This window comes from Oryctolagus cuniculus, chromosome 20, assembly GCF_051225735.1.
Source record: "Oryctolagus cuniculus isolate XC-2025 breed Fujian yellow rabbit chromosome 20, ASM5122573v1, whole genome shotgun sequence".
Classification (NCBI taxonomy): Eukaryota; Metazoa; Chordata; class Mammalia; order Lagomorpha; family Leporidae; genus Oryctolagus; species Oryctolagus cuniculus.
This window is the reverse complement of record NC_142886.1, coordinates 17,520,877-17,541,222: the sequence shown is the minus strand read 5'-3', so window position 1 is coordinate 17,541,222 and position 20,346 is coordinate 17,520,877. Positions and strand designations below refer to the sequence as shown.

Sequence of the window (20,346 nt, the reverse complement as noted above, 5' to 3'; positions counted from 1 at the left end):
TGAGGTATAAATTGTGTCCTGTTTTTACAGGAAACTTTTAGGGAAACAGGCTTGGATAGGTCAAACAGCACAGCTAAAATTCATGTCAAGCATTATATACTGCTTTTCCAGGAAGCAAAATTAGTTTGAAGGTGAGAGGGGGTAGACAGATTATTTAGTGATTTTTCATTTAGGTAAATTCATTGTTCACCTTAAAGCATGGGCCAAAGTATTTTAGATTTCCCGTGTGGTTTTTTAAAAGCCCTAATATTTATTGGCTTTGGTTAAATTGCCTATGAAAATGCCCTTATGGTTTAGCATTTTTTAAAAAAAATTTTATTTGAAACACAGAGTTAAAGAGAGAGGTAGAGACAGAGAGAGAGGTCTTCCATCCGCTGGTTCACTCCCCAGATGGTGGCAACGGCTGGAGCTGCACTGATCCGAAGCTAGGAGCCAGGAGGAGCTGCTTCTGGGTCTCCCACATGGGTGCAGGGGCCCAAGGATGTGGGCCATCTTCTACTGCCCTCCCAGGCCACAGCAGAGAGCTGGATGGGAAGAGGAGCATCCGGGACTACAACCGGAGCCCACATGGGATGCCGGTGCTTCAGGCCAGGGCTTTAATGCACCACGCCACAGCACCAGCCCCAGTTTAGCATTTGTTAAAATGAAATCAAGAGCAAACACCAGACAGGTAATTTGCTGTGTGAAGTCGAAGTAATCTGATCCCAAGGGGAGGGACCAGATCAGGAACGGGAATAGAAAGCTGGACTGGGGTGAAGAAGGTATGTCTGAGTATGATTTGTGTCCTCAGAGTGGTAGTGTAGGAAAAAGGGATATGAATAGAGGCATGTAATATGCTGAAGTTGTATATTTTCAACAACTATCATGCTATCCTCAGTGTTCTCAAGTCCCTGGCTGCTTTTGAGGTAAAATCTGTCCACGTATTACATTCTTCCTCCCACAAAAACCTTTCGGCTTCATAGCCTTAAGCTGTCCATCTCTAATAAAGTTTTTTTTTTTTTTTTTTTTTTTTTTTTTTAAGATTTATTTGAGTTACACAAAGTGCCACCTTGCTGGCCCTCGTTTTTTTAATTGTTAAAACTTTATTAGAGGGGCCAGTGCGGTGGCACAGTGGGTTAATGCCCTGGCCTGAAGCGCTGGCATCCCATTTGGGCGCTGGTTCTAGTCCCGGCTGCTCCACTTCCAATCCAGCTCTCTGCTGTGGCCTGGGAAAGCAACAGAAGATGGCCCAAGTCCTTGGGCCCCTGCACCCACGTGGGAGGCCCAGAGTAGGCTCCTGGCTCCTGGCTTCAGATTGGCGTGGCTCCAGCTGTGTGGCCACCTGGGGAGTAAACCAGCAGATGGAGGACCTCTCTTTCTGTCTCTACCTCTCTCTGTAACTCTTTCAAATAAATAAAATAAATCTTAAAATAAAACAAACAAACAAACAAACAAAACTGTGGGGCCAGTGTTGTGGTACAGCGGGTTAAGCCACTGCCTGCAATGCCAGCATCCCATATGAGCCCTGGTTCAAGTCCCAGCTGCTTCACTTCCGATCAAGCTCCTTGCTAATGTGCCTGGGAAAGCTGCGAAAGATGGCCCAAGCACTGAGGCCTTGCATCCACATGGGAGACCCAGATGAAGTTCCTGGCTTCAGTGCTACTGTTTGGGGAGTGTACCAGTCGATGGAAGACATCCACTATATCTAACTCTAATTCTGCCACTCACATAAATAATTAAATCTTAAAAAAAAAACCAAGAGAGAAACAGTAACTATTTAAGTCTGTGCCAAGAGGGGGCATGCCCCACATAAAGAACAAATTAAATACCCCCCTACTCTCCCACCTCAGAGCATCTGATGGTCTTGCTTCTGGCCAAAATCTGAAGAGGAGGGTGTCTTCACTTGTGTAGAAACCTTGAGTGGGAGAGGACATAAACAGCTAGAGAACGAACTCGGTGGCTTTAAAATTTGCAATATATTTTTCCTTTTATTTGTACAATACAGCATGTAGTATGACATCTCGAAATAACAAGAGTGCAGATGCAGGGCAAGAGGGTAGAAGGCAGATTAACAACAGATGCCAGAAAGGTCACCTTTATTAAGGCTAAATCCCTGGTTTATATTTCCACACACATTCGCAAAATTACATTCAAATCATTCCTTATCACTACTTATTCCTTAGAACATGAAAAAAGGGGAACAATCCAGACATTAGATTTTCATAGAAAGCAAATCTGGATTAGTTTAAATATTATTCTCCTTCCATTTGTTCTGACTTAACGAAAATTTGGAAATGAAGCTATTTCCTTATTTGGATTTTCCAAGTATATTTCTTAGCTATTAGTATCATTTCTGTCAGTGGTTAAGATTCCCCCTTGCACAGGGCTCTCCAATCAAGACCATAGAGGGACAGGAAATGGAACTGGCCAGAGCTGCTCTACAACTAGGTACACAACAAGGTGCTTTTATCCTCATTTTTTTGAGGAAGGCAGCAACAATGGTTTTCACTTTGTTTAGGGGTTGTGTTGAATATCAGCATATCCATATCACTTAGAAAAAGTTTGAGACACAGACATTTCTTCTATGCAATGGAAGGAGAGAATTACTTTAATGACCCTGAAAATATGTTACCTTGTACTTCCCAAAAGCATAGCATGGCAGGGACCTTGGTATAAAATCTGCTTATTAAAGCCGTGTGTCTGAGTCTTGATAGCACTTGGCCCTAGTAAAGCCCCTCTGTCTGCTGGGGCACAACAGCCGCTCACTGACTGCCTGAAACCTCACTCTACCAGGACTGCTGAAAACACCTATCAGTTACACTCAAGGCAGATCAGACAATTCTGCTGGCCAGACTACCTATCACTCCTAGAGAATGTAAGCTGGAAAACTGAGACGATTAAGTGCTAAGTATATGCCTTGGTTTTCAAAGCCAATCACTGGTGTGACCACTGTATTTTCCTGACCTAAGTTGGAGTGTTTCAGATTTGAAGAGACCATATATATGATATTCCTTCCCTCAACCCCAGGATACTTTCTTCCTAAGGAACATTATCTTGAAATATTTCCAAATAAGACACACTCTCTAGCCAACTTAAGTTACGCAAATGTGAACAAAAAAGGCAACATATAACTGTTTACATTTGTTCAAATAAAATTATATGGAAGAGAAAAAAAATGAAATATATACATCACACTGAAACAAAATACTCATTAAAAACAAACAACTACTTATGTTAAATTAAGTGATAAGTCAGTATATTCCAGTGTTTAGCTTGGGAGCAGGAAATGCTGTAGCTAAAGTCATCATAAAAATAAAATCAAGACATTCACATTTGAGGTTTGTCACACACACTATCCTTAAAGGCCTGAAAAGATTACAACTTTCCATGCCAGTAATAAATGTTGAGCTATAACTACACAGACAGTACAAAAATCCCATTAGCTTAAACATTGCTTTTATGATTTAGCAAGCTGTTCCATTCTTGTCATCACAGGCACACCTTATTGGGATAAAAACTCATTTCTATGTGCTTAAGAAATGCCCTCCACCCCCTCACAATGTTATTTTCCTAAAATGTTCAAGTGACTTTCAGGTCTTCCTTTCCTTCTGATCTCAAAGTCAATTGTCATAGTATTTCCCTAAGATATATATGTATATAAAATTTTATTCCAATGCTGAACAAGTGTTATCAATGACCATTTATCGATCTGTTAAAATTAGTATACAGTACAGCAGCTATATTCATCAACATAATTCCAGTTTATTACCTACATACATAGCATAGCCATAGACTTTTATGGTGCTCATGTATAAAAATGCAAAAATGGTCAAATGTGTTATGTCCTCCCATGTATATAAAAAACTATTTGCATCATGAGGAAGAAACTTTGAGTCAACACAGTTTTATATTAATGCCATTCATAAAAATCTAATAGTCTATTGTACTATGCAGATCAAAGAAAGGAAGTGAGGCTATCAAATCATTGTAATAATTTAAGAAAAATCAAATTATAAAAGATCAGCATAATCTGTAAGCCTTTAACTGGATTACAGCCTGCTGGGGGTGCAGTCTGAGCCACTAAGCTTGGGTTAAAAAGCTGGTGCTTCTAACAGAATGCTTCTTTTTTTTTTTTTTTTTTTTTTTTGTTAGAGGAAAAAGACAATACAAATAAATTCAAGCCTAAACAAAGTAGCTCCAAACCAGAGTGCCACCGTTTTGTTTTTTCTTTTCTTTTTCAGGAAAGTTCTTTTCACTAAACCAGTCTCCTAAGCCAATACTGTTTTTGCCCAATGCAGAAAAGCACAGTCCCTTCAAAATATTCCCATGAAGTCATTTAAGTGTTAAATGACATCAATATTTATAAGTACATGAGACATGGACTATTGTGTACATACATACAAGTTTTTTTTATAGAAATATAGCCAAGCAGAAAAGATTTAGGTGAAAACAAAAGGTTTTAAGAGGGTAAAATGGAACTGCTGTGTTGAAAGCTTCCATTTAGAATCCCAAAGTGAGGCAAGAACCTTTAAAAAGCCATTTGCAGAGAATGAAGAAAGCTGTGCACACAGTTGCCTAAGGGAACTTTCTCCTCACTAGTTTAAGGGATGTAAGGATGAAAACCAGGTCTACAGCTTACACTGCTGCCTTCCACCTTATCTTCAATCTTGCTGAAGTATCAGGATATCTTCCTGTTGACAGCTTGACAGATCCAATCCAATTATGCTGCCGAACGGATGTTTCTTCACCTCAGCCAAGTGGATGGCACCCACTGAGGTTCAGTGTCCAGTTTGTTAATTAACCTAAGCAATTCCTGATAGGCTTTATCAAGATCTGAATTCACAATTGCTGTGTCAAAGTAGTGGCCATTGTTCTGCTCCATCTCTCTAGTCTTCTCAATGATTTCTCTCAACTCCTCAGGCTGCAAAGAAGAGAATAAAATCTGTGAGGTGACTCTTCTCTTTACCAAAATATAGGATGAGTCAGAGCCAAAGAACAAAGGCTGACTTACATCACAGAATGCAGACTGTTACTGTGAATTCCCTACAAACTTGTTTTCAAACATTTTAGGGAATAATAATTTCTTCCCCAAAGTAACATCTTTTGTAACCTGGAATGGACCTTCTGCTTGGAGCAAGGACCCAAAACATCATCTACTCTTGGATCTTGTAAAGACCCCTGCTCTTTTTATCTGGCAGAGTTAGGTAGAGAAAACACCATGGGAAAAGAAAAGGATTAAAGAATGGGTATTCTTTTCTATGAAAACATGGCTGGTTAGCCCAAAATTTAACAAACTAATATATACTTTTGGGGAAAACACTCGCTGCTGTGTTTCAAAACACAAATGAAGTTGTTAAAAGGCAAAAAAAAAAAAAAAAAAAAAAAACCACCTACCAATTTAGGAAACTATGCAGAACAGAGTACTCTATTTAAAATACAGAGTAAAGGGAAGGGCTAGTTCACAGAGCCAACCAGGTGGCAAGGCTGTAGGCAAAACTTAACTAAATTCCTCTGATTTTGAGGCATAGGTGTTACTCAAGAAAGTGAAACAGCCCCCAAATCACCTGTCAAGGAAGATAACTAATTAACTTCAAGGCCAAATGTCTGGGGCTGGTGCTGTGGCATAGTGGGTAAAGCCGCCACCTGCAGTGCCAGCATCCTATATGGGCGCCAGTTTGAGACCCTACTGCTCCACTTCCAATCCAGCTCTCTGCTATGGCCTAGGAAGGCAGCAGAGAATGGCCCAAATTCTTAGGCCCCTGCACTTGCGTGGGGGACCCGAAGATGCTCCTGGCTCCTGGCTTCAGACTGGCCCAGTTCTGGCCATTGTGGCCATTTGGGGAGTGAACCAGCAGATTGGAAGCCCTCTCTCTACCTCTGCCTTTCAAATCAATCAATCTTTGGGGGGAAAAAAAAAAAAAAGACCAAATGTCTCAGGTGTAAGCCATATACTGTACTGAATCCACAGGACAAAACAATTTGATTCATTCAACAGAACTCCTCTGACAGTATGAAAAGATCAGACAACTCTGGCTTGTCCTGAGGCAGTTTCTCACATGGCTCTCTAATTTTCATTCTGGAATGTTGCGCATCTGAATATGGAACACAGAATCCTTTGTTCCTTAGCAGGGGCTCTACTTCACCATTGTAACTGAACACACTGACATTTTAGCTAAAATTTATGTGTACTCAAAGCTCAATATTATTGAAAGAACATTATAAGACTCCACAGGATAGAAAATTTGTGGTCCTAGAGTTGAAATGTAAATGCTAAGCCCCACTCCACCTAGTGTTAATCAAATTCAAGGCATTACTTCATCTTATGCTAAAATAATCACAATTTATTTAGTACTTTGTCTGAATTTCTCTTCCAAATTACAATCTAAGACTAAGATGAAGTAAAATGTGTTAGTTCAAAATATTTTGTAATAAAAAACAACCAAAAATAACAGCCAAAATTGACCATCAATTTATGCTGTTCAATTAACCACTCTCAAGATTCTGCACCAGCTGAATAGATTCAGTGCACAATTAGGTAACTGAATGAGTAGTTACACTTTTTCATCCAATTACACTACTTTCTTAACACAATTCCATAATTAAAATGGAAGATTTGTTTTCATTCAACATTTCAATCATGTGAGTAATAAAACACATGAGAAATAAAGGAGATAAAAAAAAGTGAAATAAAAAGAATTTGATACACCAATCCTCTACCTAATACAGAATACATGTTTTTTATAGGTGTACATGCAACACTGATGAAGCCAAAACTCAGAGGGTCTATAATCTGATCACAATGGAACTATAAATCATTAAGGTGTTAAATTTTTAAGTCCCCAAACAGGTGGAAGTGTGGCTAAGCAGAAAATGGAAATAACATACTTTTAAATAACTCCTGGGCTAAAGAAGAAAATGAAAAGGGAAATTAGAAAATATTTCTAACAAAATGATAATAAAAATATTATTTAAAAGCTACTGAGGGGCCAGCGATGTGGTGCAGTAGGTTAATCCTCCGCCTGCAGCGCCGGAATCCCATATGGGCACCGGTTGTAGTCCCGGCTACTGCTCTTCCAATCCAGCTCTCTGCTATGGCCCGGGAAAGCAGCAGCAGATGGCCTGAGTCCTTGGGCCCCTGCACCTGTGTGGGAGACCAGGCAGAGGCACTTGGCTCCTGGCCTTGGACTGGCGTAGCTCTGGCCGTTGTAGCCATTTGGGGAATGAACCAATGGATGGAAGACGTCTCTCTCTGTCTCTCCCTCTCACTGTCTGTAACTCTAACTCTCAAATAAATAAATAAAATTAAAAAAAAAAAAAAAAGCTTCTGAGGTGTATGTAATTAGAGAACTGCTTTTGCTTAGAGGAAAATATATAACCACCAATGCCTATATTTAAAAAGAAAGATTAAAATAAGTGTTTATCTTCAGAAACTATGGCAACTGCAAATTAAAAAATGAGGAGGGTTAAATAGAAAAAGACAAAAGCCATCTCCTTTCTTTTTCTAAAGTTTTATGGTTAAAACTTCTAATTTCCATATCAAGTTTTAAATTACAGAAAAATCTGCTGGGATTTTTTGTTTAATAGCATTATTGAGCTATGTTTAACTTATCCATATCCATACAATGTATCCATTTAAGGTATATAATTCAGCAGTGTTTAGTATTGTCACTGAGTGGTGTGACTGACACTGCAATCAATTTTAGAACATTTGCCTTACCCATTCCCTATTTCCCACACCCAAAAGAAGCTTAACTAGCAGTCACTCTCTTCTCCCAAGCCCCAGCTGTGAGTGACCACATCTATTTTAGGTCTATTTCCCATTCTGTACACTGTATATAAATGCAATAATAACATGTGATCTACTGTACTTGGTGTCATTTCATCTAGTACAATGTCTTAAGGTTCCATACTGCAGCATGTAAATATCAGTATTTCATTCCTTTTTATTGCCTTGTTTTTCAGACTTAAAGCTATAGTAATCAAGACAGTGTGGTATCAGCATACACAGGAAGAGAGTTCAAAAATAATCTGCCAGTCCTTTTTGACATATCAATATAATATAATGGGAAAAGGGAAAAGGACAGTCTTTTCAACGAACAGTGATAGAGAAACTGGATATCAACTTGCAATTAAAAACAAAACTCTTCACTCAAACCTCACATGAAAGCAAAGATGAATTTGAGATAGATTATAGATCTAGACATACACAACAATCATTAACCATAAGAAAAATTAAAGTGAATCTTATTAATTAAAGGTATTATTAAAAAATACTTGAACTATTTGCAATTTACACCCCTGATAATGGCTTCATATATCCATATGTCTTGTAACTCAGTAAGAAAAACAGCCCAGTTTTAAAAAATGAGAATGCTTGAGGCATTTCACAGAATATGCCCAAATGGCTGTATGGAAAGATTATCACTAGTCATCAGGAAAATGAAAATAAAAACCATAATAATATTAATAACACCTATTCCAATGATAAAATAATATTACAAACCAACAGTAGCCAAAGTTGGTAAAGATTTGGACAACTGGTACCATCACACTCTGGTGGTGGTGGTGGGGGCAGTAAAATGGTAAACTTTTTGAAACAGTTTAGCAGATTTTTTTAAGATTTCTTTTATTATGGGAAAGGCAGGGTGACAGAAACAGAGGGAGAGGCAGAGAAAGATCCCCCACCTGATGTTTTGCTCCACAAATCACTGCAATGACAGGCGCAGAACCTAGGAGCCCAGAACCCCATTGAGGTATCCCATGCGGGTGGCAAGGGTCCAGGTATTTGGGCCATCTCTGGCTGCCTTCTCTGGTGCATTAGCAGAGAGCTGCTTGAACCAGCGATCTGATTTGAGATGCTAATGTTATAGGCAGCAGTGTAACCTACTGCACGACGCTGCATCCAGTTTTAATACAGTTAAAACACAGACTATTTGATACAGCAATTCTAGTTATATAGCCAAGAGAAAGGAAAACATAGGTCCATCAAAACACTACGTAAATGTTCAGAGCAGCTTTAATTAGACAAGTTAAAAATGGGAAAAAAATCCAAATAGTTTAAACTGGAGAATAAACAACTTGTGGTATATTTACATTAAGAATGAATGAACTGTTAGATGCAATACAGATGAATCTCAAAAACATGCTGATCAAAAGCCAGACACAAAGTTAAACATACTGCATGGTTCCATTTAGATGCACTTTTGTTGACAGACAAAATAAATCTATGACAGGAAGCAGATTCACAGTTGCCCAAGGAAGAATGCAGAGGTTTTAACTTCAAAGGAGTATAAAAGGACTTTAACATGTTCTGGCCCCCATTTATGGCTCTTGATGAAATAACAATGTTCTCTTCAGCCTAAAAATAAATAAGTGTGCAATGTCAGGGCCGATGCTGTGGCATAGCAGGTAAAGCCACCATCTGCAGCGCTGGCATCCTACATGGGCACCTGTTTGAGTCCTGGCTGACCCACTTCCCATCCAGCTCTCTGCTATGGCCTGGGGAAACAGCAGAGGATGGCCCAAGTCTTTGGATCCCTGTATCCGCGTGGGAGACCCGGATGAAGCTCCTGGTTCCTGGTTTCAGACTGGCCCGGTTCTGGCCACTGCGGCCATTTGGGGAGTGAACCAGTGGATGGAAGACTTCTCATTCTGCCTCTGCTTTCAAATAAATAAATAAATCTTTTTTTTTAAAAAAAGTGTGCATGTCATAATGAAAACAGAAAATTAGACTGAAAAGGAGAATGGAGTCTTCCCTGGTCCCTTGTATACATCCTTTTGCTTTATCACCTACGGTACTTCTGGTCTAGTTTTCATACCATATGGACTATTTCTTCCACATCTAGCACAGATCTAAAATACTTTTTACAATTGCTTTTATCTATCAGATTGCAGTCTATCAGACTAAAAGAAGAAGAAAAACAGAACATAAATGCTTCAATATGAAAAAAAGAGAAAAGCAAAAACACTCAAATTTGGCTCCCTGCAAATGTGAACTATCTAAAGGAAAAAAATGTGTAATGCATGAGAGTTTGCTGAGAATTTTGGTGGGGTCCACATAATTCTCCTGGAAATGTCACAGACCACATAGAGAAGATTAAAGACGTTTTAAGGATCCTATCTCAAAGACTACCATACATTTGCAGATAACAACAGGGAATGTGTGGGGAAAAGAGAAGACTTCTACTTTGGAGAGCTGCCATAGTCTTACTGGTGGCAAACATGGCAATTTTGGGATAAGTGCTATCACACAAAGAATACTCAAACTGAAAGCCCAAGCTGATACCACTTTTAAGCACTGTGACAGATTAGATCAGGATGAAATTATGTTTCTCTTTAATGGAATAGTACAAGATCATCCAACTTTACCTTTGGATTCTTGCCCTCTTTGGCCAATAATGCTCGAAGTCTTTCTTGTGAAGGGGGTGCAATGAAGATAATATATGGTTTTAAATCTGAATTCCGGAGGGTCTTCAAAGACTGCAAAGAAAAGATATTTGGATTTTAAAAACAATTTCCATCATTTAAATACTTCTCAGTAATACAGTAATGTAATTTTAAAAAGTATTGTCAATGAGTGTTCCCAAATACTTTAGAAGAAACAAGTTCAATATTGTAACATAAAATCATTCACTGCAAGAAGATACTGTGTAGCTATATACATACATGTATGTATCTATGTATGTATAAAACATATATGTAATGTGCATATATATTTACATACATATGTGTGTATATATATACTTACATACATATGGCTTGTTCTTTTATGTAATGAAACTTAAGTGAATGATATAGTATGACATTCAAGCGTGACAACCATGTGAAACTAAAATAAGATCACATACAGATTATAATAACCATATTTTAAAAATCCACTTCAGGTGTTAGGATCAAGATGTCTGTCTGCCTTTAAGTACAAATACAACCAGAAAAACCTCATATACACATGCAAAGAAAATTCTGAAAAAGCACATGTAAGGGAAAAAAAAAGACTGTTTCAATTAGGAGATTGTGGTTTTCACTTTGTCTTCACTCCATCACAGTGTGTCTTTAAACTGAAGTGTTCCACCAAAATGGAGATTATAGGGAAATGGCCTTTTCAATGTTAAGATGTAAAACAGTATGTTTAACTACTCTGAGTTCTTTGGTAAAATCTGTCAGCCCAAATAATATAAGCCATTCTGAAAGAATTTAGTAAAACCATTTATCCTTCTCTAAATCAAATGTGTACAACTGAAATATGAATGATCTTCGACAGTTCATGGAAATGCATATTATGGAAAAAGTAAGCATGGAGTTAAAAAAGTTTTTTGCACCCAAATAGCTAACTTTCAATTCCATTTTTTTCATAAATTTTTTGAAGTCCTTTCATAATACAGCCTAAATGTTTTTATCCACTTAAAAAAAAAAAACTTAAGAACACCTAGCTACTATTTTAGGATAGCCATTTCAGAGTCAATTCATTATTCTGAAAGGCAGAGACAGACAACTGCCCACCTGCTGGTTCACTCCCCAAATGCCCACAACAGCCAACACTAGGCCAAAGTCAGGGGCCTGGAACACAATCTGGCTAGCAAGGGGTCAGGTACTTGAGGTATAGTGCAGGAAGCGGGAATCAGAAGTAGAGACGGGACACAGGCATCCCAAGTGGCATCCAATATGGCAACCTGTGGTGTGACTGCTGTACGAACAACACCAGCCCCTATATTTACTGTATTTTGAGAAAGTATGTTATCGTACATAAGAATGTGTGTATTTTCTCCTCTACGAAAACTGAAACTTAGCAACCTGATTTTACACAGCAAATCAGTCAGAAAACAGTTAAGAATGTAATTATGCCTTATTGTTACTAGACCAAAATAGTTTCTGCTAATTATGTTATCCTCTAATTTTCACACCCTGGATCAAAATTTTAGCTTTACCTGTGTACGTAGACTTAAAAGACATATTTTGCCAGAGTTGATCACTTGCCGTACAGAATCTATGCTGGTTCCATACAAATTTTTCTCAAATTCACCATGCTCAATGAACTTTCCAGCGGCTATGTCTGCCTCAAATGCTTGCCGTGAAACAAAGTGGTAATCTCTACCAGCTACTTCATGGTCTCGCCTACTCCGAGTTGTATCTAGGCAAATAAAATCAGATAAAAATAATGGACATGAATCAGAGTGAAGACGCAGGATTATTTTGCAAATTAGAATCATTTTGTAATACAGATTATGAAATAATGAACTGAGGAAATGTTAAGAGCTAGTGTATTTACACCTTCATTGAGGAACGAACAAAAATGTGTATTACCTTAACAGTTACATTTAATTACCCTAATATGTTTTTTAAGATTCATTTTTTATTTATTTGAAAGGTAGAATTACAGAGAGGAGGAGAGACAAAGAGAAAAAGAAAGAGGTCTTCCATCCACTGGTTCACTCCCCAAATGGCCCCAACAGCCAGTGCTGGGCCAGGCCGAAGCTAGGATCCTAAAGCTACTTCTAGGTCTCCCATAGGAGTCTAGGGGCCCAAGCACTTGGGTCATCCTCCACTGTTTTCACAGGCACGTCAGCAGGGAGCTGAATCGACAGTGGGGCAGCTGGGTCGTGAACCTACCTCCATTTGAGATGCCAGCATCACAGGCGGAGGCTTAACCTGCTATGCCACAACACCAGCCCTCCATTTTTAAAAATTAATTAATTAGAGAGGCAAAGACTGACAGAGCTCCCATCAGCTAGCTGGTTCACTCCCTAAAAGCCCTGGAGCCAGGAAGTCAATCCAGGTTTCCCATGTGGTACTTCAGCTACTTGACCATCACTTGCTGCCTCTCAGGTTCTGCACGTTAGCAGAAAAGAAGAATCAGGATTAAAGCCAGAACTTGAACTCAGGGACTTTGACATAGGATGAGTATCTAAGGCACCTTAACTTCTATGGCAATCACTCTCCCCTAATTATCTTAATATGTTTTATGCTTCCACTTTAAAAAGCATATATACATATACAAATATTTGAGAGGCAGAGTTATAGACAAAGAGAGGCAAAGATTTCCTGTCTGCTGGTTCACTCCCAAATGGCCGCAACAGCGTGAGCTGGGCCAGGCTGAAGCCAGGAGCCAAGAGCTTCTTCCAGGTCTTTTTCAAGAACAACTATCTTTAAAAAATTGTCAAACATCTGGTTAAACAAACATCCTCTTTCATTGACAACCTTGATGAAATATCTCCCTTCACAGTTACGTTCCGAGGGTGCAGGTAAATTGAGTAGACAGGAAAATGGGAGCGCATCCAAACTTACGAGGAACTGCAGATGCAAAGCGGTCCTTTTCTTTGTTCATGAGCCTCTGACGCAATTCATTCTGGCCACAGTTCTGTGGACCGATTAGAATGATAGGTCTTTTCCTATTTGCTGGCTGATGGTAAAGTGACATTTCCTCATAAGTTAAGATCTCCTCATTGTCATAATCTTTGGAAAAGAAAAAGTTAGCTCTTCAGACAAATTAGATTACTGCCATATAATGATATACAGATCTGTCCCTCCTCACCCTACCCCCAATTATGGACACTTTATTATCATTAAAATACTTAACTTTTTGGATCAAGATGGTAGTAGATGGTAGTACTATATCATGAGCATTTTCCCATGTCCTTATAGCTTTGCCAGGACACTAAGAAAATGAATCTAACAATATACTACTAATCTTTTGAGAATTTTTTTACAGCTTATCTTGTTTCATATTGTTTGAATGGCTAAAAAAGTTGTATTGACCCTTATATAAATTAATGAGAAAAATTATGTCATTTTTGTACAATGCAGATACTTCTACTCAAGAGGATAGTTTCAAGGATCAGACAGAATGTACATGCTGAGCACAACAGCTGACACAGGTATTTACACACTGCTATAACCAGCTATCAGAGAAGCTGGAAAACTTTCCTGTAGTTGTGTAACTTGTTAACAGGTCATACTCATGCTATTCATACTTTCTGCATTTATATTTACTTTATTTTGGAACACTATCCTAGAGTCATGATGGGTGGGGTAACATTCCTAAAGCCCATTATCCAGATGAAATCAGAGCTGTTAAGTGGCAAGAAAAAAAGCAGACAACCAGCAGTCTGCCTTGCCCTCACTCCTATTACTTCACCTGACTGGGACGCAGCAGCCTCATGTATGAGACCCAGTCAGCACTAGATTCCACAAGGGCAGAGACCCATCTTAGGTTTGTCAGCGCTCAGCAGAGCCTGGCCCAGAATAAGTGTTCAAAGCAACTGTTCACAGGTTCTGTGCAGAGCACTGGCAAAGCTACAGATACACAAACCAAATTTGTAAATCAAAATGTTACCACATTATAAATATTATAAATATTGGAAGAAACCTGGTATTTTTGAGAGAAACATGTGCTGAGAAGGGAATTAAATATGCTGCTTATTAAAGTGGCTCAAATCTCAGATTTAGCTTTGTGTGGAATATCTCAACCATCCGTAAACATTTTATCTTCATTAGTGTATAAGAAACTGGGAGTGGTGGAAACTATTTGACTAAATAAAAGGTGCCCAATGGTAGGGCAATAGCCATCTGTCAGGTCCAGGGGACTTGTCATTGGGAATACAAGCCCAGGGTCATTAGAGCTTTTGATTTTAAGGGCAGCAATGACTTTAAATCTTTTTAATCTTAATAGTCAATTAAAGAGTGTGCCTCACTCAGTTAGTGGGCTCTGTGGAATGGATTGGCTCTGTAACGTGAGTTATGTTTTACTTCAAATACATCTGTTTTTAAAGAACTTGTTAGAAGCAAGTGTTAATTTTACAGGTTTAAATAATAAAAAAATGGAAACCATCAATTTTATACCACATACACATATACTACATAGTACTCTAATGTTTATACCATTTTCCCCCAATTATACACTGCATTACTCACGGGACTCCAAAAGAAAATTCCTACTGAAAAATTTTCTCAAGCACATATTCCATTAATAGGCAAAATGGGACTAGAAATAAAACTTCATGAAAATATCAGTTCACGTATTATTAGATTCAGACCCCTTCAGATATAAATTCCACCACCTGAGAGTAGAACTTACCATCATTTTTATTGGCATTATATAAAACCTTTTTCCTTTTCTTTTTATTTTTCTTTGCACACCATAGTTTTCCTGTTGAGCAATCAAATGAATTAATAAATATGGCATGTTTTCTTGAACAAAGTACATATTTTAAATAATTCAAATTGTTTAACAAGTTTTTCAAAATTTTTTTTCATTTTATTTGAAAGGTAAAGATACACACACACACACACACACACACACCCCTCTTCCATGTGCTGGTTCACTCCCCAAATGCCCCAACCATCTGGGCTGGCCCAGGCCAAAACCAGGAACCAGGAATTCAATCCTTGTTTTCCACATGGGTGGCAGGGTCCCAAGTACTTGAGTCACTACTGTCTGCTGCCTCCCAGGGTGCACATTAGCTGGAATCAGAAGTCAAGCTGGGACTTTATATGGGAGGTGGGTATCTCAAGCAACATGTTAACTGCTGTGCCAAATGCTTGCCCCAATTAATTTAAGTGTATCTACTCTTATTAAACTGTTCATAGATCATTTTTTAGTCTAGCTTTCCATAATAATAAATAATAAATAATAAAAAAATCTTTAATATCTAAATTTTGTATTTTTTAGCAATTTATTTTATTTGAAAGAGTGAGAGAGAGAGAAAAATGAATCTTTTATCTGCTGGTTCCTTTCCCCAGGCTGAGGCCAGGAGCCTCAAATTCCATCTGGGTCCTCCACACAGGTGATCATTGGGCCATTTCGGCCATTTTCCATGCTTTTTCAGGTGCATTAAACAAGAAGCTGACTAGAAGTGCAGCTTCACTGTAAGTAGTGGCTTAACCTGGCATATCACATCAGCCCTGTGGTCCATTCTTTATAGTCCTAAGGAAATCACTTTTGTTTCTCACATCACTCTTTTCACAAATTTATTTCTTAAAAGTTCTGATACACAAATTTAAACATGATTAAAGACGAAGACTCAAGAAACCTCTTACTAAGGTAAACATATATCTAACCTGATTTTTCTGGCTCCTTATCTTCTTCTATGGTATGCTTCATGGCTTCCCTTTGTTGTTGAAAGCTTTTTCCTTAACAGCAAAAAGAAAGAAAAGGGCAAAATAGTTAAGATAAAGTCTTTTTTCAATCAATGAGAAAATACCATGCTAACTCTTCATTTATATTTCCTTCCAAATCTTCCTACACCCTATGAAAGTAATGCTAGCTCTGGTATATAAACCTCCAACTGTTGAAAATATTGTTTCAACTCTATTCAACTAATCCTATGATATGCATTACTGGAACATATATTATGTATTAGAAAATATACATAAAAGCAAATACTAGAAAATTTAATAGCTCAACTGTTTAAAAGCTCTCAGTGAGCATTTTCTATGTCAAAGGAGAGACAGAGAGAAAGGTCTTCCATACGCTGGTTCATTCTCCAAATGGCTGCAGTGGCTAGAACTGAGCTAATCAGAAGCCAAGAGCTTCTTCCAGGACTCCCACATGGGCACAACGACCCAAGCACTTGGGCCATCTTCCACTGCTTTTCCAGGCTGTAAACAGAGAGCTAGATAGGAAGAGGAACAGCTGGGACACGAACTGGCGCCCATATGGGATGCTGGTGCCATAGGCAGAGGTTTTGCCTATGATGCCACAGCATTAAATATAGGAAGCTTTCAAAGTTTCTGTCTTCTTTTCAGACCTCTACCTTACTATATAATTTTTTTTCGAAGGACAAAGAGATTTTTCTTAGAAAATTCTGGATTACACTGGAGATTTAGTTTTATATCCAATTCTTCAAGCAGGGGTTCTTTAAGAAACAAATTCTATGTATGTTGGTATAACCTGTAGAATTTAGTACATTTCATAAAGAGCACAAGCAAAAACACTGAGGGTGAGACATGTAAGAAGCATTAAAAGAAACCTGGTTATCTCCAGGAGCTCTGCATTGTATTCATTGTAAACCAAGTAACTATGACTACAGAAAATTTTTAAGAGCATTCAAAATTTAAAATAAATATTTCATAGCCTCTAAGAATCATTCACATATTAAAATGTTTAAAAGCATTACAGTTATGTACTTCTGTGGCATTTATTTTTCATGATATGAACACTGTAAGATGTTTATAATGGCCACTTAATCCTTCTGATTATTGAAAACCATTGTCAAACTAAGGTGGGTCCATTTAGTAGTCCTCTAAAAAGACTTAGAAATGTCACTGAAATCTATTTACATTCAAAAAATCAATCCATCAACATTAGTTCTAAATAGTTATGGGCTAAGGCTCGCATGTTAAGATATCAAATTGACATCTGGCACAACGAATACATAGAAGTATGATGGCTGCCTAACATTCCAGGATTCCAGAGGATATCCTGTAACTGCTGCTCTGAAGAATCAGATTATAGCATCCTCTGTAGCCCTTATCTCTTTGAAATATGACTGACTACAGACAAAATCTGTTTCCAGCTTTGGAGTTTTAATTTTTATTTATTTTCATTTTATTTGAGGAGCAGAGAATCAGAGAGAGATCTATATGCTGGTTCACTCCCCAAATGCCTGCCATAGATGGGGATGGGTCAGGCTGAAGCCAGGAGCAAGGAATTCAATCTGGGCCTCCCACCTGGTGGCAGTGATGCAAGTACTTATCACCTCCCAGAATGCGCATTAGGAGGAAACTAGATTAGAAGCAGAGCTGGGTCTCAAACATAGACTCTCCATTTAATGGGATGTGGGCATCCCAAGCAGCACCTCAACCACTGTGCAAACAACTGTCCTGGCTTTAGGGTTTTAGAGCGAAAAGACCTCAGACATATAAGAACAAAAGTAAACATTATGTTGAAATTTTTCACACCCAAAAAAATCTTCTTGATTTTTAGCTATGATAAATCTGGTGGTGTTATTTTTCTTCTGATCACACTGCCATTCAAGAAAATACATCCGGCAGCTACTGCATAAAAACACAACTACATGGGAAGTGGGAACAGGAAGGTGGGGAAAACAATACAACTACATGAAAAAGCAAATCTGTTTCAAAGCATGAAAAAGTAAGTTTTTCTTCGTGAGGGTTTGGATTTCACTTTTTTTTTTTTTTTTTAATACCATGTACTTTCTACTACATTGTCTCTTACCTGGAACAAGCCCAGCTAAAGGTTGGTTATCTTCATCCCCCTCCCTGTAGGCCTGCCACCAGTTTGGATCTTCTTGACTGATCACATGAAGAATATCCCCTTTTTGAAAAGACAGACCTAACTCTCGACATGGAACATAAGGGTCATCTGAGGGGTCATAGTCAAAATGAGCCTTAACATGGATCTAAAAGATAAAATAAAAAATAAAATAACAGTAAAATGGCAATATAAATATTTAACAGATATATACTGTTAGGGATTTTTCATTAGTGCAAATAAATTATGAGTTGAAAAAAGGGTGTTCATTTAAGTAATCGTATTTTTGGGTAGTATTTGCCCAGGCTCAGCTGTTGTCTTCTCTATGATGAGTGTGAACACTTAAAGAGTATCTAAATCATTTTATTTTTAGCAGCTAATAAGCTGGTATACACAAAGGTGGCCCAAGGGCTTGAGTGAAGCAGAAGAAACAGAAACCACCTGGCATGTGAAAACAATGACTTTTGCAATAAGGTATGCAGTTTCTAAACCACTGCTATCAAAAAGGACAGACTTTCAACCTTATTATAGCTCATTTTATAAGCAGGTGTGTCCGTTTTCCTGGGATGTTAGTCTCTTGATTCCACTGTCAGTGCAACCACACCTTAATCTCTCTCAGTGTTTCTTTTAAAATGTCAGGTTCATGAATAGGTCACCCCAAATTGTTAAAATTATCTAAATCAATTTCTTTTTTTTCTTTTTTTTTTTTTTTGACAGGCAGAGTGGGGTTCAGGGCCCAAGCACTTGGGCCATCCTCCACTGCACTCCCTCGCCACAGCAGAGAGCTGGCTGGAAGAGGGGCAACTGGGACAGAATCTGGCGCCCCGACTGGGACTACAACCCGGTGTGCCAGCGCCGCTAGGCGGAGGATTAGCCTAGTGAGCCACGGCGCCGGCCCTAAATCAATTTCCCTGCACTCCAATTATCAATCACTCCCATTTTCTCCTAAGTCCCCACCTCCACTTACAAGGGACTCCTACTCAACTTTCAGTCCCTATAGATTTACCTATGCTGGACAATTCATGTAAATTAACTAATTCATGGCCCCTTGTGACTGGCTTCTTTCTCTTAGCATAATTTTTTAAAGGTTCATCCATATTGTAGCACATGTATATACTTTAGCCTTTCCTATTACCAAGAACTATCCCATTGGAAAATAAAATATGGTCTATATATAAATTCATCATCGGGAGGGCATTTGACTGTTTCTATTTTCTGGCTATATTATACGAACAATGCTCTTACGAACAAGGACTCCAAGTCCTTGTGAGAATGTACAAAGGTACCAAAAAGTTCACAGAAATGGCCTATCATGAAAAAAAATTATGCAGAGTTCAAAACCTTTTTCCACCAAAATAAATACCTTTAAATCAACTTTTTCATTAAGTTTTTGACATACCCTTATATATATTCAATTACCTTGGATATAAACCTAGGAGTGGAATTACTGGGTCAGTAATGAAGTTTATGTTTTAATAGAACTAGCTGAATAAATGCTTAAGATACAGCAATACACTCTCTAAAAACACTTTTTCCCCCTATACGAAGTATGTTTAAGTTAAATAAGCTCACTTATAACTACAAAAATGAGAAAGTTCAATGTTAGAAGTCACAAAAAAAATCTTTTCTATTTTTTATTTTACAAAGGTTGTTTATCCAATTTGAAATTTTGCAATTTTATATATTTTTTTAAAAAAAACTACTGAATTTACCTCTTTTTACATGAGTGTAGGAAATATTTAGAGTGCCATTTCTGATACAGAGAAATAAACAGAGCCACGGGGTGGGGTGGAGAAACCAATGAACATTAAAGGGGGAAAAAAAAAAAAACTTACTACAGTTTCTTTGGCAGGAGGAGGTTTGATGTGTTGACTGGGAATCAGAACAAATGTCAAAGTACCATGCATATCAGACTGTAATAGAAAGATCCAGTTAGTTTTAAAATCTGCATTTATTAAAATAATTCCATCATCATCTTATGATCAGTATTTCCCAACCTAGACTACTCAAGAACCCCTTTGTAAACTTTAAAAAAAAATCAATACAGATGAGCTACTTTTCATCAGGAAATGTAACTTAATCCTTCATGGATTCTGTTATATTAGTTATCCCAGATTATGACATTCTATAATTAATTCTGGTCCTTTGGGGGAAGCCAT

At 38.0% G+C, this 20,346-nt stretch overlaps 1 protein-coding gene across 8 annotated transcripts in view; it reads right to left on the bottom strand.

The window, feature by feature from the left end:
* Positions 1-1,940: 1,940 nt before the first annotated feature.
* PALS1 (protein associated with LIN7 1, MAGUK p55 family member) overlaps positions 1,941-20,346 on the bottom strand; it is an 80,003-nt gene continuing 61,597 nt past the window's right edge. For all 8 annotated transcript variants that reach the window (XM_017349352.4, XM_002719520.6, XM_089322119.1 and 5 more), the window contains 8 exons: positions 20,023-20,100; positions 18,152-18,335; positions 16,033-16,104; positions 15,050-15,121; positions 13,261-13,428; positions 11,904-12,106; positions 10,348-10,458; positions 1,941-4,900 (listed from right to left, as the gene is read on the bottom strand). In XM_017349352.4, coding sequence (XP_017204841.1) covers positions 4,724-4,900; positions 10,348-10,458; positions 11,904-12,106; positions 13,261-13,428; positions 15,050-15,121; positions 16,033-16,104; positions 18,152-18,335; positions 20,023-20,100 — 1,065 coding nt within the window. In that variant the 3' untranslated portion in view covers positions 1,941-4,723. The remainder of the gene's footprint in view (positions 4,901-10,347; positions 10,459-11,903; positions 12,107-13,260; positions 13,429-15,049; positions 15,122-16,032; positions 16,105-18,151; positions 18,336-20,022; positions 20,101-20,346) is intronic.